Source organism: Canis lupus, chromosome 16, assembly GCF_003254725.2.
Source record: "Canis lupus dingo isolate Sandy chromosome 16, ASM325472v2, whole genome shotgun sequence".
NCBI lineage: Eukaryota > Metazoa > Chordata > Mammalia > Carnivora > Canidae > Canis > Canis lupus.
In genome coordinates this window covers 26,343,568-26,365,966 of record NC_064258.1, presented here as the reverse complement: position 1 = coordinate 26,365,966, position 22,399 = coordinate 26,343,568, and the positions used below count along the sequence as shown (strand labels likewise).

Sequence of the window (22,399 nt, the reverse complement as noted above, 5' to 3'; positions counted from 1 at the left end):
AATGCACACAAGCAGATTCAAGGAAGGAAATGTAATAACATATTTCTAAGGTCAAACATCTAAAAACTACTTTAACATTATTTTTCAAATTCACTCTAACCCAATGAAATCGATGAAATCTCCCCACTCATAGCAAAATTTCACTTGATTCTGAAGAAAATATAGTAATCGTTTTTAAGTGCATAGGACACATTTTCTTCTTTATTCTCCTGTCAGTGTTTTTGCAATGAGCATATATAAGTTTATAACGAAAAAAGTATGAGGCTGCCTGTGTAGCTGAGTCAGTTAAACATCGGACTCATGACTTGGGTTCAGGTCATGATCTCCCAGTCATGAGATCCAGGCCCACATTGGGCTCCATGCTGGGTGTGGTTCCTGCTTAAGATTCTCTCTCCCTCTCCTCTGCCCCTCCCCACTTCCCACTAGTGTGTGCATGCAGTGCACATTGCGTTCTCTCTCTCAAAAAAGAAAAAAAGTATGCATGCATGAATGTATGCCTGCAGACCAAATACATATATGTACATAATTTTTAGGGTTGGCCAGAAAGATCATCGCGTCTTAGGAATTGATGCAGTTCGGAAAGCACTAAACTGGGAGTCAGGAGACCAAGAGGTGGGTTCCATTTTTTGCATCTATCACCTTTGTGACCTCAGGCAAGTCACTTTGTATTTCTGTACAATAAGCATAGTGATTCTTGACCTTCCTCATTCACAAGATTACTACTGAACAAAATATAGTGCTAAAGTCTTAGGAAACTATAAAGTACTACTAGAATATCAGTAAGTAAATTACTAAGGATCATTTACTGGCTCTGAGTTAAGATTTTTTCTGTCCTGTCTTCTGTTCTGATCACTCTGGCTCCACAGCTACATACCACATCAAGAGTTTCTCCTCCAGAGTTGGTTTCACCTAATTAGCAATGAATCAGCTTGACATGCAAATCATCTTTGATCCCCTCAGCCAGACTCTGCACTCACATCTTCTCTTTAAGAACATCACATATATCTGACCCGGGGGATGAAAAGTAGATAGGGGGAAGGAGAAGCAAGGGGCATTGTCTCTAACATAGCACTGTTGTCCGATAGCTGGTAGACTGACTGAAACTGGGCTTCAAATTCTCCACAAAGAGTGTAGATGCTCATTTCTCAGAAGCTATTCTTTTCTATCTGTCCGAATAATAGAAATCATAATTCCTGCTTTTCTTCTAAGTCACTCATATCTGGACTGGAAGATGTACAACAAAATACAGGATATGTTAAGAAGTCCTGCTATTCTTGCATCCATGTCGTGTGGACTCTGCTCATCACAGTGAGAGCTCCTGGGACAAGGGTCATGGAGTTACTGGAAGATAAAGGTAGTCTACTACCATAAAAGAAGCCTTTAGCTAGATTAAATGAATTGTTAGTAACATGGGATCTATTTGAATAGAACTAATGATATTTCCATCCCATCCCAATCTGTCTTCATAAAATCAGAAGTGTACAGTGGTATATTCCCTACATGTTGTTTTCCCTAAGTGAGGAAAAATTACCTGAAAATATGTATATTTTTCATATTAAGGATTCAGAAAAATAATTATTCCTTTCACCCTTCCTTCTATAATTAACTTTTGCACAATAAATGATTGAATTTCCTTACATATAATTCATATCGTATTTTTCTCACTCTAATATATCAAATATAATATTACATGATACAGAGGGAATATTATCAATTCATAGCATTCTGAACTCCTCATACCATTCTATAAGAGTTAATGCACAGAGAGACAGTTCTTAGGATGACCCATGAGCTAAAGATAGGAATTTATTTATTTCCACATAATTGTTTCATGTAACAATAAACAATTGAAAAATTCGAAGTTCAGATAGGCTAAAAATTTGGCATATAAACAGACACTTGGTGGTCTCTAAGGTTCTTGCCAATTCAGAGATACAACGGCCCATACAACATATGAATCCCTCTCCAATGCCTCTGAAAATATTTAGAGCTTACATATATCAATTTACTTAATTATTTCAATGAGCCAATGAAACAAGTACTCGCTACTTTTAAGGATTAAGACCCAATTGAGTTCAGAGGCTTTTAAAAGTTACACAGCTGGTGTATGGCAAAGAGACACCCAGAATTACACCCAGGCAAACTGACTCCAGAATATGTCAAACCACTACATAGGAAAACTTCTTTAAAGGAAGGGATCCCTGGGTGGTGCAGTGGTTTAGTGCCTGCCTTTGGCCAGGGCATGATCCTGGAGACCCAGGATCGAATCCCACGTCAGGCTCCCAGTGCATGGAGCCTGCTTCTGTCTCTGCCTCTCTCTCTTTCTCTCTCTCTCTCTCTCTGTGACTATCATAAATAAATAAAATTTAAAAAAAAACTTTTTAAAGGGAAAAAAATGTCCATACACAGGAACTCTGCTCAATAATATTGAGTGCTTGATTCTTGGGCTTTCCCCCAAATTTCCAACTCATTAGTGATTTTTTTTATGTTGTAATAATGAGAGTAGTGGAGGTAGGATGGGACTTTTGTTCCCATTACTTCTATTGGGTCAACCAGTCCTCTACAATGGAAGCTCAGAGGCACACTCATGATTTGGGAGATGTCCTGGAGACATTTTTGTGGCTGTTTTTGCCATTGGAACTGTAGCCATAGAAACTTAGCCTAATTGGAACTGAGCTTTGTAGGAGTAAAGCCAATGTCTGGAAATATGTGTCCTGTATGGGAGAGAAGATGGGATATTTGAAAGTTGGAAATCTACTTGGTAAAGGATCATTTGCTTGTGTCTACAAAGCTGAGTCCATTCATACACACTTCGAAGCTGCAGTCAAAATTAGACAAGAAAGTTGGAATGGGTACGAATAGTCAAGCATTAGGTGAAAAAGAATTGCCAATTGGATCAGCCTTCTACTTTGGATCTATATAACTATTTTGAAGATAGCAAGTATGTGTATCTAGTATACCTTAGTACCATAAACCCATATGTGAAAAACCTGTAGTGGATATCAATTTCAACCAGGAAAAACTGAGAGCTTTTCCCCTAAGGTCAGGAACATGACAGGTATGTCCACTCTTACCACTGTTGTTCAACATTGCACTGGAAGTCATAGCCTCAGCAATCAGACAACAAAAATAAATGAATAAATAAATAATAAATAAATAAATAAATAAATAAATAGGTATCCAAATCAACAAAGAAGTCAAACTCTCACTCTTCACAGATGACAAGATACTGTATGTGGAAAACCCAAAAGACTTGACCCAAAAATTGCTAGAACTCATATAGGAATTCAGCAAAGTGGCAAGATATAAGAATCAATGCACAGAGACCAGTTGCATTTTATACTCTAACAATGAGAGAGGAAAAAGAGAAATTAAGGAATTGACCCCATTTACAATTGCACCAAAAACCGTAAGATATCTAAGAGAGTAAAAGGATCTGTACTCCAAAAACTGTAGAACACTTATAAAAGAAATTGAGGAAGACACAAAGAAATGGAAAAACATTCCATGCTTATGATTTGGAAGAACATATATGTTAAAATGTTTATGCTACCCAGAGCAATCTACACACTGAATGCAATCTCTATCAAAATACCATCAACATTTTTCACAGAGCTGGAAAAAATAATCCTAAAATTTTGTACGGAACCAGAAAAGACCCCAAATCACCAAAAGATTGTTGGGGGGAGGGAAGCTAATGGCATCACAATTCCAGACTTCAAGCTATATTACAAAGTTGTAATCATCAAGACAGTATGGTACTGGCACAAAAACAAACATATAGATCAATGGAACACAGTAGAGAACCCAGAAATGGACTGTCAACTCTGTGGTAAACTAATCTTCAACAAAACAGGGAAGAATATCCAATGGAAAAAAGACAGTTACTTCAACAAATGTTGTTGGGAAAATTGGACAGCCACATGCAGAAGAATGAAACTGGACCATTTCCTTATACCATATACAAAAATAGACTCAAAATGGATGAAAGATAAACATGAGCCAAGAATCTATCAAAATCCTAGAGGAGAACACAGGCATGGAAAAGCAAGGAACAGATCTTCAAAGGCAAGCAAAACAAAAGCAAAACTGAACTATTGGGACTTCATGAAGATAAAAATCTTTTGCACAGCAAAGGAAACAGTACACAAAACCAAAAGACAAACTACTGAATGAGAGATGATATTTCCAAATGTCTTATCAGATAATGGCTAGTATCCAACATCTATAATGAACTTATCAAACTCAACTTCCAAAAAAACAAACAACAAATAATCTAATCAAGAAATGGGCAGAAGACATGAACAGACATTTCTCCAAAGAAGACATATAAATGGCCAACAGACACATGAGAAAATGTTCCATATCACTCAGCATCAAGGAAATATAAATCAAAACCACAATTACCACCTCACATCAGTCAGAATGGTTAAAATTAAGAAGTCAGTAAATGAAAGATATTAAAACGTCAGGAAACGAGGATGTTGAGAAAGGGGAACCCTCTTACACTGCTAATGGGAATGCAAGCTGGTGCAGTCACTGTGGAAAACAGTATGGAGGTTCCTCAAAAAGTAAAAAACAGAGCTACCCTACAACCCAGCAATTGCACTGTTAGATATTCACCCAAAGACACAAACATAATGATCCGAAGTGGCACCTGCACCCCAATGTCTATAGCAGCAATGTCCACAATAGCCAAACTATGGAAAGAGCCAAGTTGTCCTTCAACAGATGAATGGATAAAGAAGATGATATATACAATGGAATATTACTCAGCCATCAAAAAATGAAATATTGTATTTGTAACAAGGCAAATAGAACTAGAGGGTATTATGCCAAGTGAAATAAGTCAATCAAAGAAAGATAGTTATCATATGTCTTCATTCATATGTGGAATTTAAGAAACAAAACAGAGGACCATAGCAGAAAGGAGGAAAAAATAAAATAAGATGAAATCAGAGAGAAAGACAAACCATAAGACACCCTTAAATATAGGGAAACAAACTGAGGACAGCTGGAGGGGAGGTGGGTGGGGGAATGGGGTAACTGGGTGATGAGCATTAGGGAGGACACATGATGCAATGAGCTCTGGGTGTTATATGCAAGTGATGAACCACTAAACTCTGTGAAACTAATAATATGGTATCTGTTAATTCATTGAATTTAAATTAAAAATAAATGGACTGTAATAAAAAAGAACAGATATGTGAAAAAACAGAAAGGAAACCTTTTCAAAAAAAATTTAAAACATCGTGTATAAGATTGTCACAAGAATATTGTGTGTTCATTTTCAATACATACTACCCTAGGAACTCACCTCTTACATATAATGTAAACATTAAAATGGCCTATGTTAGACTAGGAACATAAGTGAAAATGACATTATAAAAAGCTCTATGCTTCATGTGATACTCCTAATTACATTCACCCTAGAAATTGCAACTCAAACTGCACATGGACTTGAATAACGTTTGGTCCATGGGCTGAATGCTTTAGACATTACCTATTGGGAGGAAAACTTTAACACTGTTGCAGTCAAAAATGCATTAAATAAAGTAGTATTGGCAGATTATAAAATGCTAACTTTTCTTTTTCTGAAGAAAGTGAAACCTGAGGTGTGGAGCTGCAGTTGGGTTACCAGTATCATAATTGTCACATCTTTTTAAACTATTTACAGGTTAAAATCAATCAGACTGAAAACCAAAAATATCTTAGTGAATATGCTTTATTCAGAAAGTGTGAGCAAATTTTCTAAAGGAGTTCATATATCTACAGTTTGAAATGTGATTATTTATTATACAAATGATGGAAAATGTTTTCTCTTGTTCATAGAATGTGCTTACCTGCTGACAACACAATAGGTATAGACTTGACAATTTACCAGAAGTATTGCAGAAAATAGGAATACACTTCCAGGTTCACCTTATAAGATTTAAAACTCTAAAAATCACCTATTATACAAGATAGTGTAAATGCACTTTGACAGAAAATTACCCTGTGTTGATTTTGAGGTTTGGTTTTATGATGAGCATTTAAGTCAGATGATTGATAAAACTGGGAAACCTTACACCCTCATAGCAGAAAATAAAGCTAATAGCTTGAAAGAAGACTCACGAAAGATGTATATGGTCCCACCACTCTGAGATCATGACCTGAGCCAAAATTATGAGTTGGACACTTGACCAACTGAGCCATCCAAGTGCCCCTTATTCAGCACTTTAAAGGAATGAGTGATCAGGCAAAAAAGGAGGAACCTATCATGTATTTATTACTAAGTAAAATAAGTCAATCTGAAAAGGCTACATACTGTGTGATTCCAAGCATAATGACATTCTGGAAAAGGCAAAAGTTTGGAGACCGTAAAAGAATCAGTGGTTTTCAGAGGTTAGGGAAGAGAGAGAGAGGAGTAAGCAAAACACAGGGTTTTTAGGGCAGTGAAATTTTTCTGTGTGATACTACAATAGTGGATAAATGTCATTATACATTTGCTAAAACATGTAGAATGAACAACAGCAGGAGTGAACCTTAATGTAAATTATGGACTTTGGATGACAGTCATGTATCAATGCAGGTTCATTGATTTTATTTTTTTTTATTTATTTTTATTTTTTATTTTTTTGTAGGTATAATTCAAAATATTTATTTTTTTATTTTTTTATTATTTTTTTATTTTTTTTAATTTATTTTTTATTGGTGTTCAATTTACCAACATACAGAATAACCCCCAGTGCCCGTCACCCATTCACTCCCACCCCCCGCCCTCCTCCCCTTCCACCACCCCTAGTTCGTTTCCCAGAGTTAGCAGTCTTTACGTTCTGTCACCCTTTCGGATATTTCCCACACATTTCTTCTCCCTTCCCTTATATTCCCTTTCACTATTATTTATATTCCCCAAATGAATGAGAACATATAATGTTTGTCCTTCCCCGACTGACTCATTTCACTCAGCATAATACCCTCCAGTTCCATCCACGTTGAAGCAAATGGTGGGTATTTGTCATTTCTAATAGCTGAGTAATATTGTATACATAAACCACATCTTCTTGTAATGTGATAGCTGAGTAATATTGTATACATAAACCACATCTTCTTTATCCATTCATCTTTCGATGGACACCGAGGCTCCTTCCACAGTTTGGCTATCTATTGTGGACATTGCTGCTATAAACATCGGGGTGCAGGTGTCCCTGCGTTTCATTGCATCTGTATCTTTGGGGTAAATCCCCAACAGTGCAATTGCTGGGTCGTAGGGCAGGTCTATTTTTAACTCTTTGAGGAACCTCCACACAGTTTTCCAGAGTGGCTGCACCAGTTCACATTCCCACCAACAGTGTAAGAGGGTTCCCTTTTCTCCGCATCCTCTCCAACATTTGTGGTTTCCTGCCTTGTTAATTTTCCCCATTCTCACTGGTGTGAGGTGGGATCTCATTGTGGTTTTGATTTGTATTTCCCTGATGGCAAGTGACGCAGAGCATTTTCTCATGTGCGTGTTGGCCATGTCTATGTCTTCCTCTGTGAGATTTCTGTTCATGTCTTTTGCCCATTTCATGATTGGATTGTTTGTTTCTTTGGTGTTGAGTTTAATAAGTTCTTTATAGATCTTGGAAACTAGCCCTTTATCTGATATGTCATTTGCAAATATCTTCTTCCATTCTGTAGGTTGTCTTTTAGTTTTGTTGACTGTATCCTTTGCTGTGCAAAAGCTTCTTATCTTGATGAAGTCCCAATAGTTCATTTTTGCTTTTGTTTCTTTTGCCTTCGTGGAGGGGCAAGATGGCGGAAGAGTAGGGTTCATTGATTTTAATAAGCATACCATTGTGGTGTGGAAAGCTGTGCTTGTGGGGGCGAAGATTAAATAGTGGGAATTCCCTGTAAATTTCTTTTCCATTTTGCTATGAGTTTAAAACTGCTCTAAAAATTAAAATCTATTAAAAAGAAAACTACTATGTGAGCTCAAATAATCACTTACCTTCTCTGGTCTGTTTGTTCACATCTAAAAGATCAGAGATAGGGCAGCCCCGGTGGCCCAGTGGTTTAGTGCCGCCTTCACCCTGGGGTGGGATCCTGGAGACCCAGGATCGAGTCCCACGTCGGGCTTCCTGCATGAAACCTGCTTCTCTCTCTGCCTGCGTCTCTGCCTCTCTCTCTCTCTGTGCCTCTCAAATAAATAAATAAATAAATAAATAAATAAATAAATAAATAATCAGAGAACAATAGATCATTCTTAAAATGCCTCCCAACTCTGTGATTTAATTATATGTAACCTGAAAATTCATCCATGAAAAAAAAATTAAATGACAGGCTAGGTTCTAATGGAAATTTTAAACAATATAAGTCAACATGTGTCAGTATTAGAATGGTACTGATATTTCTTTTGGATTACAAAGACAATAATTTTTGTAATAAATATGTATATATTTGTGTATTTTACAAGTTTACAAAGTCAATGGAATTTCCTATCTACAATCTGGCTAGAAAATCAGAATAGGAACTCTTTTTCTTATTTTGTGCTGATTTTCAAAAATTATATTGGAGGTAGGATGAATGAGGAAAGGTCAATACCAGAATAACCTGCCTTTGGAAGAGAATGTCTTCTGACAAATAACACATACCAGACCCTCCAATTTTCCAAGGATGATTAAAGCCTTGTGAACTCTGGAAAGAACTCCAGTAATCATGCTAATACAACCACTTCCCACATATCCATTTCTATTTGAGAACCACTGTTTTAGTCCATTGCCCAAACCCAAACTGAAGGATTAACTTGTAGGGAAGTTTCTCTCAACTTTATTCCCCTAGATTTTTAAAATTCTTTTTTTTTTTTCGAACAAGCTACTTTTGCTCTTATATAGTGATGATGGCACTCTCTTTCTCTCTGTGTGTGTATTATTTCAACTGCTATTTTACCATTTCTCTATAGCTAGGATCCATGGCTTTTTTATTCTTACATCATAGCACTTAGCAAGAGTTTAAAATATTGGCTGCTAAGAGAAGAAAAATATAAATGCTGTATTAACTCAAGCATTATTTCATTAATGTTTAAAGCTCACCTATAAGCATCAGAATTTATACCCTAATTACTTATCTGTTCAATAACCTTTTAATGGGCAAACATGGTATGCTAGTCCCTAAGCTAGATAGTAGAGATAGAAAGATTAAGGACATTAAACTTTCTTCATGATGCTCATTAGTGGGGAAAGAGACAAATGAATTAATTCAACACAATGGGATGAAAGGTATATAGATACAAACAAAGAGTGTAAGAGCAGAGACGTATAGTTCCTAACCCAGACTAGTAGGCAACAGAAAGAGGATGGACAAAGCAGGGAGGTGGTACTGAGAAGAGTTGTCATAAGAATAGACTTCCTTAGATAAGGTAATATATGACATGAGTTTTAAAGGGTGAAGAATATATATGCAAGTGAAAGAAAGGTTAGAAATTTCAGAAAGTGAGAAGAGTTTACAAAGGACAGCAGCATAAGCATGATCTGTCTGAGGAAGTACACATAGTTCAGTATGGCTGAAGCATAAAAAAATAAGGGTGATAAGCTAGTGAAGCTAAGCTATAGCCAGCTTTAAGGGCCATGCAATGAAGTAGTTTCAATTTATCTTGAAAACCAAGTGAAATATTTTATTTTATTTTTAAAGATTTTATTTATTTATTCATGAGAGAGAGAGAGAGAGAGGCAAGGACACAGGCAGAGGGAGAAGCAGGCTCCATGCAGGGAGCCTGACATAGAACTCGATCCCGGGACTCCAGGATCAGGCCCTGGGCCGAAGGCAGGCACTAAACTGCTGAACCACCCAGGGATCCCAAAGTGAAATATTTTAAGCATAGAAATGATTTTATTATATCTGCATATTTGAATAATATTTAAATGAAAAGTTGCCCATCACAAATAAATATTTAAATGTAGTAGTTGAAAAGAAATATTATATGGGTAGGATAAAACAGGGGGGTCATTATAAAGGCAGGGAGATGAGGTTGGAGGTTGTAAAAGCAATTCAAGTCTCAAAATGGGAAAGCATTATGGGATTAGATTTGAAACAGAGACATCAGTTAGGGATTATGGTTTAATACTCCAATGGTAAATATCAAGGAATCAAAGACAATGTCAGCAGATTTTGTAATAAAGGGAAACATAAGAAAAATTAAGACAGCAGGATCAGCAAGACTGCTGTTCTGTTGTATATAGTGGAGAGATGACTTCCAGGTCACCTCTAGCTCCAGAAGTACCAGGGCCCAGTTCATTGACATTCAACCTGTGCAGTCGCATAGGGTCTCACATACAGAAAGGCTTAATGCTTGACTTAATGTTTTACTGTCAGTATCTTGTAATTCTGAATAATTTTGAACAAGAATCCTTAACTTTTTATTCTCTACTAGTCCTTCACATTTATTCCTGGTTCTGGGGGATTCCATTCACCAAGACATGAAATAGATGAGGCAGATCAATTTTGTTCTTGTTATGAGAGAATAAATCGATAAGTACAGATATGACCTTTCATTAATTAGTGGACTCTCTGCTCAAGACCTTGTTGGAGGTTTTAAAGCCTTTGCCCCTGCCTTAGTGTTCAATGTATTAAGATTTTCATATAAAGCTTCTATAGAAGTCAAGTGAAGTCATCTATTAGACGGCAGAAGAGATTCAAATAGAAACAAAATGTTGAGAATCATCAGTCTAGAGATGATAGGCAAAGTCTTTGAATGGATGAAGTCACCCAGGGAGAGGGAACAAAGTCAGGAGAGGAAAGTTGGGATCTGAACTATGGAGACCACCGATAGTAAACCGTAACCAGAATTAACAGGAGAGAATAACCAAAGCAGGGAAGCCCTGTCCCTCATGGTTAGGAGTGGTGACTTTCATTTTATTTTATTTTATTCTTGTTTTCGTTTGTATTTATTTTTAATTTTTTCCCCTCCACCTCTCCTAGGAGTGGTGACTTTAAGGTCAGATTTTGTCTGTGATCCAGTCCTGACTCCACCACTTACAAAAAGTATGACCTTAGGCTTTTACTTAAGCTTTACAAGCTTTACAAGCTTCAGTAATAATTATGGGAACAATAGCACCTAACTCACAGGGCTGAGTGAGGGTTAAATGAGATAATCCATGGAAGAAAACTTGGCACAGAAGAAAAATCAGTGAGTATTAACTACCATTTTTTCTTATTATTTTTAAGTACAATCAAACCAGAAGGAATGGATGTCATAGCAAATGCCAAGAAGAGAAGAGAGTTAAAAAAAAAAAAGTTAAAAAAAAAAGTTAAAAAAAAAAGGAAGGAAGAAAGAGAGGGAGAGAGTGGAGAAGAAGAAGGAGGAGGTACTGAGAAGGAGGAGGTACCTGAGGAGGAGGAGGGGAAGGAGGTACTGAGAAGGAGGAGGTACCTGAGGAGGAGGAGGGGAAGGAGGTACTGAGAAGGAGGAGGTACCTGAGGAGGAGGAGGGGGAGGAGATGAAGGAGAAGAAGAAAGAAGGTGCAGCGGAGGCTTTGGCAAAATTCCAGATTCCTGCATGGTTCATCAGAAAGGAATGAAAAGTCCCACTGAATTTACAAACAAAGAAGGGATTAATGAGTTGTACAGGAATAGTCCCCGTGTACCAGCACTTTTTGCGTTGATTGTGACAATTCAGATTCTAAACCTTAACAGTTTGAAACTGAGACTATATCTGAAATTGCCACCATTAAACATGTAAATGATATCTTGGGGCACCTAGGTGGCTTAGTTGGTTAAACCTCCAACTCTGGTCATGATCTCAGGGTTGTGAGATGGATTGAGCCCTGCATCAGGCTCATATTCAGCAAGGAGTCTCTCCCTTGCCCTCTGATCCTTCCCCTGCTTTTGCTCTATCTCTCTCTCTCATTCAAATAAATAAATAGGCAAAATCTTTAAAAACATAAAATAAAATATAAATGATCTCTTAAAAATTTCAATCAGGAATGTTTTCCTTTTCTGGATACCCCTTGCTTCATTTCCAAAAAGTTGTAATACACAAAGACAAACAGAACCCTTGTTGCACACTAATACTATTTTAATTTGTGGTAAAGCTAATTATAGAACCCAGAACTCCAAAAATCCAAACCTTTCAGTTAGGAGAGGAAGTTCCTGTGCACAATTATATTTCAGCTACTTCCTCTTAGTAAATAAGATGTCAGGCAGGGCTTCATGGAGTGTGTAGCCACTATGTTCCTTTGGGCAGAGTAAGTCTCTGGGTTGGGGCCAGTATGAATTTCTACCTAGCATCAAGACCCTGGTTCTAAAAGTATGGAATCCACCGTGAGACTCTGAGAGACCACTCATTTAACAAATACTCCTTGAGTACCAGACACTGGACACATGCTGCTGAAGGAAGATGCAAAATTGGGTATGAATTCTTCAAGAAGCTTAAAATCTAACAGAAAAAATGAAATAAATATGTTAGTAACTGTCAAACCAGGAAGCACATGAATGTGACATGATAGAAGTTCAAGGTGATTGCAGAATTTTGCACAGCTAGAAAAGCGATGAAGAGTGAGGCAATGGACATTATCAAATGCCTGATCAAGAAAACTTGAACTTTATTTAATTTATAGTGAGGAGCTCTTTTTTATAAGATTTATTTATCTGTTTATGTATTTGAGAAAGAACACAATGGGGAGGGGCAGAGAGAAGGAGAGAGAATCTTAAGTGCAGAGCCTTATGCAGTTCTCCATCTCATGACCCTGGCCCTCAGATCAAAACCTGAGCTGAAACCAAGTTGAATGTTTAACCAGCTGGAACCCACAAGTGCCCCCACAGTGAGGAGCTCTTGAAAGATTTTATGGTAAGACCTGAGATGTTCACTAACCCACAAGTACCATAAGATTTAAACCTTGGGAGCCAGCAAGTTCAAGACTGAATATGCAGATTTGGGAACCTGGTATATAGAATTGATGGCTAAGATGAGATAAAAATACATAAGCATATTGAAGTAGAGAATAGTTGTAATAACACTACAAATATGTGTATGTTCGGGGCCAAAATTTTTTAAAAAGGAGTCAATGATTGAAATAGAAAAAGATATAATCAGAATGATAGGAAAGAAAACCAGAGAAACACATTAAAAAAGGATGTCCAGAAGGAGGCAAAAGGATCATGATAAAAAATAGCATCTACTGTTTTCTGATAAGTGCTTCACTTAGTGGTTTCTCCTAGATTTATCCTGAAATGTCTCTGGGATAAATATTGCTATTACCTGCAGATGTGGAAACAGAAGCTCAGAACTTTAAGCTACCTGTTAAAAAGTCTCACAGCAGATAAGTGATAGAAATTCGCACTCAGGTAGGCCTGGCTGGGTAAATAGAAATTCTGGACTGTGAGGGGCAAGTCAGAACTCTTTGTTCAATTCTTATGTGCACTCCCAGGATGACATTTGTAAGTCATTTCATTCCCATAATTTCAGGCTTTTCATATACTTAGTGAAAGTGCTGAACTAGATAATCTATTCTATAATATTCCTTTCAATTCTGATATTTTATGATTCTATGCTTTTATGAGGTTACAATTAATTCTGGAGAGGGGGTAGAGGGAATGGATGCAAAATAACATACCGAGCATCAACAAAAATAACTGGGCCTTCTTTTCATCTGAAATTGACAGAGAGAACAAGATGATTATTAACATATAAAGTTTGAGAAGTTGCATTTATAACACTTAGAATAAGATTTCAAGACTGGCTGGGTATTCGGTTGAGGGAAAGTAGATAATTGAAAATGGCTCTCAGGTGTTTGGTGAACCATAAATTAGGCTACTTTTGACATACAACTTTTAAAGTTGAACCTTCCATGGGAACTGTTCAATAAATGATTAGAGAATTTCCTGCTGTTAGCATTTTTTTTTATGATTTATTTATTTAGTGACTCCCAGGTGGCCCAGCAATTTAGCGCCTGCCTTTGGCCCAGGGTGTGATCCTCGAGACCCGGGATCGAGTCCCACATCAGGCTCCCTGCATGGAGCCTGCTTCTCCCTCTGCCTGTGTTTCTGCCTCTCTCTCTGCCTCTCAAGAATAAATAAATAAAATCTTTAAAAAAAAAGATTTATTTATTTATTTGATAGAGAAAGAAAGAGTACAAAGGAGAGCAGAGAGGGGATAAGAGGGAGGGGGAAAGAATCTCAAGCAGACTCCAAACTGGAGCCAACTTGGGACTAGATCCCACCATCCTGAGTTCATGACTTGAACTGAAACCAAGAGTCTCATTCTCAACCCTGAACCACCTAGGCAAGCTTTAGCTTTCTATTTATCCTAGAGAAAGAGAGGAAGGAAACTATGTGTTTAGATAAATTAGCTTCCAAATAAATTTGTTTTACGGGAGTGGATGGTTAAGTGTCTAACTTCAGCTCAGTTCATAATCTCCAGGTCTTGGGGTCAAGCCCCAGGTAGGGCTCCCCACTTGGTAGGGAGTAGGCTTATTCCTCTCCCTTTCCCTCTGCTCCTCCCCCAACTCATGCACATGCTCTCACTCTCTCTCAAATAAATAAAACCTTTAAAAATATATATCAAATAATTTGTTTACAACTTTCTTTCCTATGTTCAGGGTCCATTTGGCAAAAGGCAGAGTCTTCAGAATTTCCATAGTGCAGATCTATGACTTGGAACTCATAAGTGGGCTCTTAGTTAAGTGAATTCAAACTGTGAGAGCATTTTTGACAGATAGTCTGGCAGCTTGATCTCGTAAACACAGCAATGGCTTGGAAGTCAAGTTATTTCAGCTCCAGTCCTCACCTGCCAATAATTAGTGTAGTGACCATAGACAGGGTTATTTACGTGTGTGTGCCTCAGTTTACTAGTCTGTAAAACTGGTAAAATTAGTAGCTACTTCATAGGTAAAATCACCTATCTTAGTGGTAGGTTCTCAAAAGATGGTGGATATAGGTAGAGGGTTAAATCAAATAATGTGCTCCGGCTCTTAAGTTTGTTAATATCGACTACCTCATTTGTTAAACTTAAGAATATATATCTCCTCCTTATTGTGATTAAAGATTTCAAAAAAAATATTAAATATTATTTCTTAAAGAAATCAAAGCAATTGTATTGTACAGTATGTTGTTCAGTGTGTTAGAGTATGTCATTGTTCAGAACCCTTGAGATTCTGACATGCATTTAGAGTCTTCCTCTCTTCTCCAGTCACCACCAACCACTTAAATATCTGTCTAAATATAACTAACTTCCAGTGTTAATAGTAGGGATAAAGACCTAATGTGTCGAAAGTCATTGTGGACCAGGTTATTGTCAGGATATTTGGGATAAGCCATGACCATAGTTCTAGTTCATTTCCCCTTTTCCAAAAGAGAACAAATTTGTCTCTGGATTTATTTGTTTGTTTGTTTGTTTGTTTGTTTGTTTGTTTATTTTTGTCTCTGGATTTAAAGACAATCTTCTCAAAGTACATGTGTGTGAAAAAAAAGGGAGGTTTTTGTTCGTTGTTTTTTCTATTGTGATTTTGTTTCCCTGTGTTTTTTTTTTAAGATTTTTTATTTATTCATTCATGAGAAACACAGAGAGAGAGGCAGAGACATAGGCAGAGGGAGAAGTAGGCTCCACGCAGGGAGCCCGATGGGAGACTCGATCCTGGGTCTCCAGGATCACACCCTGGGTGGAAGGCAGCGCTAAACCGCTGAGCTACCCGGGCTGCCCGTGTTTCCCTGTTTTGTAATTAGCAGTCTGTAAGTGTTTACTCAGCCTTGTGTCAGATAAAGTTTGTGGCAGTCTGGAATTCAACCTCAGATCAAGGTTCTCCTCTGTTGCTGAGAAACTACAGAATTAACTCCAGTGGGAAAATACTATTCTGAAGCTCCCTTACCCTGGGTCTTTGATAAAATATTGAAGTAGTGGACACTCAGGAACTCAGACTTTAGTGTAGATACTTCAAACAAAATTATGGAGCCTCCAAGTCAGAATTTGAAGACAACACCATTACTATCTCTAAGAAGATTTCACATTTCTGAAGATTATGGCTTTCTTCTTCCAAATCCTCTGGTAAGTATAGAGCCTTGGATCAGGACACAATAGGTTTCTCAACCTATTGTTGGTTCCTTTGCTTAATTTATGTGGTTGTCAGGGGACAGGTAATATAAATACCTGGGAAAGATGCTACAAATAACTCAAAGTGTAATTATGAACAAAAGGAAAGTGACAGCCATAGCACTCAAACAGAATGTTTTAACACAGAATGTTTTTAATAGATTGTCAATTAGTCCAGTAAACATATGAGCAAATCTGTAGTTACCAAGGAAAAGACAGAACTTAGAGATCAATTAAGGGAGTAAATCAGTTTATCGGGGCTTACTAGTAGTAGAGCAAAAAGCTCATAGGAGGCCATCAGTACTTTGGGCCTTGGTGGGAAGAATCAAATATTCACAGACATTGCTGAGAAGAGGAAGTAACCCTTGAGAACTAACGATACCTATTTCTTAACTCTCCTAAAGGTACAACCTGTAATACAATTGTTTCATCACTTAACTTTTACCAACACTGTTTACTCTCTGAATGTGGTCCAAAGCCAAGATGTTAAGACTGTAAGAGGCTTTAGAAACCATCTGATCCAGGGCAGCCCAGGTGGCTCAGTGGTTTAGCGCTCCCTTCAGTCCAGGGTGTGATCCTCAAGTCCCAGGATTGAGTCCCATGTTGGGCTCCCTGCATGGAGCTTACTTTTCCCTCTGCTTGTGTCTCTGCCTCTCGCTATATATTTGTCTGTGTCTCTCATGAGTAAATAAATATAAATCTTTAAAAAAGAGAAAGAAAGAAAGAAAGAAAGAAAGAAAGAAAGAAAGAAAGAAAGAAAGAAAGAAAAGAAAGAAACCATCTGATCCCAACTTCCTGCTTTTGAATTTAGGCTAGCTGAAGCCCAGAGAAGTAACTTGCCAAAGCCATATGAGTGTCAAAAGTAGAACTAGTACTCAGGACTCTCAACATCTTTTTTTCTACTACATCACATAGATAATGGCCAAAACTATTTGGTTGAGAATCTAGAGGTCCAATATTGTAGTTACTGCAATAGCTTAATAGATCCAATTGCTCCCCCCACAATAAGCCTAATTTGTCATTTAAATATGATTAAAGAATGGTCTAGAATTCAATGAGCTTTTATTGAATACCCACTGTAATGCTTATTTACTTTCAATTGTTGTTTGGGGAATACAGATGAAGACATCATCTATTCATTGGTCCCAAAAGCTGTCTGTTAAGCTGTTAGTTGAGGGAACAAGCCACAGATCTGCAAGTAACTTGAACGTTAGAAGTAATGATTTCAGGGTGTTACGGAGAGTAGGGTTGTAGCCCTGAGTACAGAATGTATTCTCTTACTGCTGGTAGGGTGACCAAGAATTTGCATTTGCAAGGACTTACAGAGTTCCCAAGTTATGGGTCTTTCAGGGTTAAAGCAGGAAAGTCCTGGGTAAATCAGAATGTGTCATGTCAGTCATCCTGACTTGCACTTACTAACTCTTGTAACCCTGTGTGAATCACAAGCACTGACCCTCAGTTTTCACACAGAGTGGATGCAGATCTAGTGCCACTCCCACTGGATTGTTGTGGAATGAAGCCCTTTAATAAATTTAGTGCAAGACTAGAAACAGTTCTCCTGACCCTCAGTCCAATGTTCATTAAAAACTCCATTCTGTGTGGAAAACTTGATTTGGGAATATTCCTATCATCCCTGGTTCACAGGCAAGAAAAGACCAATAGGCTAACACTTATTGAGATTAAATATGTACACTAAGCAGAGGAAAAATAATATTATAAAGTATGTAACTTTATAGCACCATGATCATCGACTTTTCCTCTGTTTCCTCGTTGATAAATAAGAAAACTAGATGAGAAACAATAACAGGTATCAAGTGCTCATAATGTCCTGAGCCAGATCATGTCTGTCTTGTGATTTGGCTAATGGATACCCCCTGACAAGAAATTTCCATTCCTAAGTTCATGTAAAAAATTCCCTGGCAAACCGGGCCTACTTTATTATAGTAGTCATACGTCAGATTTCTGGAAATGTAATTCTGTGTTTCACTTTTAGTTTCCTTTGATTTCTGTGAAAATTTTAAACTTCCCTATTTCTAGCACAAAATGAAAGAAGAAGTTTTCATCAGAATCTGCCCCCAGGTTGCTCCATGCCTTAGGAGGGATTTGGTCACCAGAGGTACCAGGCAGCAGTGGTGTTGAAACTGATCACGAATTAGGAAATATCTGTCACTGACTTTGCTAAGGGTACAAATAGGTTTTGCTTTCCTTTTAGTTTAAAGGCAAATGATCAGAGAGCTGTTCCATCATGTCAACTGGCCCAAAGTTACTCTTTCAGCGAGCTTAGATGCTTACTATGAATATTTACTTTGAAGTTTGTCTGAATAAAACAGTCAAGCTAATGAACAAGCAAATATTAGGACTTTAGGGGAGGGGGCTTATTTGTTTTTAAATACTGTACCCCACGGTTTCTATCCACTCTCAAACATTTCCAGGGGATAGCGTTTCAGTGTGAAAAATGTATACCTGCAGACTCCTGTCCATAAACATGCCACAAAAATTCTTTCCCAGATCATGTGTCCTGTGCATGTGTATGTGTGTTTGGGTGGATGTGCGGGGGCGGGGAGTAATTTTTCTTCAGACTTAAAGAATACAAGGAAATCAGCTTGGCAGGAAAGGAGGGGCTCAGGGCAGATTATAGCTGTAGATTAGATAAGTATGGAACAGAGATCTCCAATTTTAGGCTCAAGAATTTGGATTTCACAAATCTGGCAAATGACATAATGAAACTGGCATTTGAATTTTTTTCTAGTAGAATGTTAAGTGTGTTGTGCCCAAGATTGTGAATCTGAGAAACCACCAAGGAGCCCACACTGATACAAACACACGAGGGTTTATTTACAAGCTTGAGCTTGGGTCCAAGTATACGCGACACAGCAGCAGAGCGGGGACTTGGACCCGTGGTGGGTTTCAGCTTAGTTTTAAGGGCTGGTCTAGGGGACCTCCAGATGGGGTGGAGGAATTTCTCAAGTTCTGTTTACATTCTGATATGGGGCTTTCAAGGGCATTGAGCTCTGTTCTTATTCTAATATGGGGCTTTCTAGAACGTTAAACTGTAAACTGTTTTTTTCCTGTAACTGAAGTAATGTAAATTTCAGCCCTTATTCACGGGGCCTGGGATGGCTGTACCAGTGCTAAGGCAGATCTTAAAGTGGAATGGCCTTAATTTTCTCGGCCTCCACAAAGTGCAGGGTGGGTGAGAGCACCAGTTCCTCGACTGAACACCAAAATCACTCGAGGAGCTTTAAAAAATACTGATGTCAGAGCCCCAACCCAACAGTTAATTTGGAATCTCTAACCTAAATGACTCAGTACTTGAAAGGCACAGAATGCATCAAGGACGGTGCAGGTCCAGGTGAGAGGTGAGGGTCTACACTTGAGAGACTGGCTATAGTAATAAAGGTGTTGTGGCTTGAGTAGAGCTTGGAAGTAATTTAAATACAAAAACAAAGGATCCTTTTATGAGCATAAACTCATAAACTATTTACTTTGATCTACATGGGCAGGAAAGATGCTTAATTCCTTCCTCTTTCTTTCTTTCTTTCTTTCTTTCTTTCTTTCTTTCTTTCTTTCTTTCTTTCTTTCTTTCTTTCTTTCTTTCTTTCTTTCTTTCTTTCTTTCTTTCTTTCTTTTCTTTCTTTCTTCTTTCTTCTTCTTTCTTTCTCTTTTAAACAGTTCCAAACTAAAGAATTAGTTCCCAGGCATCATCCAGAAATGACTTATAAATGAAGAAGAAATTATAAGATTAGAATATCACCATCTCTCAGAATGTACCAAATGCAAGGTATAGCTACTACAGAAAAGGCCACCAACAGCCCCCCTTCATTACTCACTCCTGCTCCAAGTACTTCTTGAGAGCCAGCTGGCACTGTGGTGGATGCTGGTGGCATGTGAGAGAAGTGAAGTATTGCTCCGGCAATTCTGGTCTACTGGGGGTGCTGCTCTAATGGGGCAGACAGGATGGTCAGGGAAATCACAGAGTATGCAAGATAATTACCATTAGAGGAAACCTCCTGATCAGAGAAAAGCTTTGCTGAGTCCAGCCTGAAGGAAGCCTCAGGGGGAAAGAATGGGAGCAGACAAGGAATTCTGAGCTGAGGTCAGTTGTAAGTCTGGTGTTGTCCCTGACTCCAATTGTCTTTGGAATGTGGGCTGTGCTGTAGGTGTCAGAGGAGGGGGAAAATGTGATCTGACCAGTTCTTGTTAAGCAGGTTCTGAAGGGGGTTATGGGGAGGGCATATTTCAAGGGCAAAGTTTGTCAGGTGACAGATATTGGAGAGGCAGTGACAGCCTGAAGATAAACGCACCAGCAGGAATGGAAAGGAGGCAGGAGCATAATGCCTCTCATCTGGAATGGGGGGAGGGTGCTCTTTATCAAAAGGATTCTATTGCTGAACGGATATTTAGCTGAAGGAAGAGCACTATGATGCCGAAGCGTCTACAGGATGACCTGTAGGCAATAGTAGAAGGGACTAAAGCTGTTCTGAAGAAGAGAAAGTTTAAGGGTGGTTGGGAGGACAAGAGTGATCCTGTTGCACACCAGAAGTGACAGGAAAAGCTTCCTGGAGAAGACAGAACTTGAACAAGGGTTAATTGGTAGGTTTGGATAGACAGAGGGAACTCCTTGACATGATCATCTTACCTGAACATAGTTTTAATATTCTTGCATTTGGTTTGTCATATTTCATTTACTTCTGAGATTGTTTCGGTAGCATTACTTACCATTTATTTGGTTTTTTCTTAGTTTAATTTTGATCAATATATATTGAACATATTTTACGTGCCAAAAAATATGTATCCCCATCTTATCAAACCCAGTGAAACAATGAATGGAGGAAAGAATCATCAATGGCTGCTCACAACCAGACATTATGCATCTCCTAATAGAAGTACATGTTCCTCACTGCCTATGAACTGTTCCTGCCAAAAATTCCAGTGTGGTTGGCAGTGCTTCTGATGGCTCAGTGTTTTCAAAGATGACATTTGTCCAGGGCTCAGAAGTTCTCACCGTTTGGCAATAAACCCCTAACTGGTCCTCCAGCAAAAGAACACCAATAACCAAAAACCATAAACCAAAAAAGATAAGCCCACAAAAAACAAACCCACAGATAAACAAACTGAGGATTGCTGAAAGGGAGGTGGGTGGGGGATGGGGTAACTGGGTGATGGGCCTCAGGAGGGTACTTGATGGAATGAGCACTGGATATTACATGCAACTGATGAATCACTAAATTCTACCCCTGAAACTAATAATGCACTATATGTTAACTAAACTGAATTTAAATAAAGATTTTTTTAAAAAGGAAAAGGGAAACTTTAAGTTTTTCATGAAGCAGAAAAAGGGGACTAGTGCCAATAGTTATAGGGACTTTGGGAACTTTATTCTTTTTTTTTTTTTTTTGGAAATTTTTTTTCATTTTTTAATTCAAATTTTAGATAATTAACATACAGCCCATTATTGGTTTCTGGAGTAGAATGCAGTGATTCATCACTTATATATGATACCTGGTGCTCATTATAACATGTCCTCTTTAACACCCATCACACATTTAGCCCATTCCCCTGCCCACTTCCCTCCATCAACCCTCAGATTGTTCTCTATCATTAAGAGTTTCTTATAGCTTGTTTCCTTCTCTCTTTTTTTTTCTTTTCCCTCTTCCCCATGTTCATCTGTTTTCTTTCTTAAACTCCACATATGAGTGAAATCATATGGTATTTGTCTTTCTTACTTCACTTAGCATAATACATTGTTTCCATACATGTCATTGCAAATGGCAAGATTTAATTTTTTTGATGGATGGGTAATATTTCATTATATATATATATATATATATATATATATATATATATATATATATAATACCACATCTTCTTTATCTATTTATCAGTTGATGGACATTTGGGTTCTTTCCATAGTTTGGTTATTTTTGATAATGTTGCTATAAACATCAGAGTCCTTCCCATTCTGTAGGCTGCCTTTTAGTTTTGTTCATTGTGTCCTCCACTGTGCAGGAGGTTTTTATCTTGAAGTCCCAATAGCTTGTTGAACTTTATTCTTTGCAGGGACCAAATAACTATTTAGGAAAAATAGATACATATATACTCTCCTGTAGAAATTCAAAACCCTTGGTAGAAGCAGTGGACTCCAGGTGCTTAGAAAGAGGAGTAGAAAAATAATTGCCTCAGTACTTTTTTTATAGCATCGGAGGCTGTAGTTTCCAGACATAAGTTGTAGGTATGAAATATTCAGATATTTCCCTGAGAAATTTATTGCTACTTCCCCTAGTTTCTGGGGCATATCTGATCATGTTGAAGGGAGATTTGAGGTGGTGAGGGTAATATAGTAGAGATAGAGACAAAGAG

At 37.9% G+C, this 22,399-nt stretch overlaps 1 protein-coding gene and 1 long non-coding RNA gene across 6 annotated transcripts in view; one reads left to right on the top strand and one right to left on the bottom strand.

The window, feature by feature from the left end:
- LOC125752634 (uncharacterized) overlaps positions 1 to 21,828 on the bottom strand; it is a 31,851-nt gene extending 10,023 nt beyond the window's left edge. The window contains exons 1-3 of one of the 2 annotated variants that reach the window (XR_007402620.1): positions 19,870 to 21,828; positions 13,569 to 13,604; positions 7,970 to 8,158 (exon numbers count right to left, since the gene is read on the bottom strand). This is a non-coding gene — a long non-coding RNA (uncharacterized LOC125752634). Of the gene's footprint in view, positions 1 to 7,969; positions 8,159 to 13,568; positions 13,605 to 18,853; positions 19,755 to 19,869 lie in introns of those variants that run through there. The other variant, XR_007402619.1, reaches the window with a different exon arrangement.
- IDO2 (indoleamine 2,3-dioxygenase 2) overlaps positions 15,715 to 22,399 on the top strand; it is a 55,981-nt gene continuing 49,296 nt past the window's right edge. For 2 of the 4 annotated variants that reach the window (XR_003132258.3, XR_003132251.3), the window contains exon 1: positions 15,715 to 15,994. Coding sequence is in view for 2 of the 4 variants with exons in the window: in XM_025437314.3 (XP_025293099.3) it covers positions 15,896 to 15,994 (99 nt within the window). In the remaining 2 variants the exon portion in view is untranslated. The remainder of the gene's footprint in view (positions 15,995 to 22,399) is intronic. The other 2 variants (XM_025437314.3, XM_025437475.3) reach the window with 2 other exon arrangements.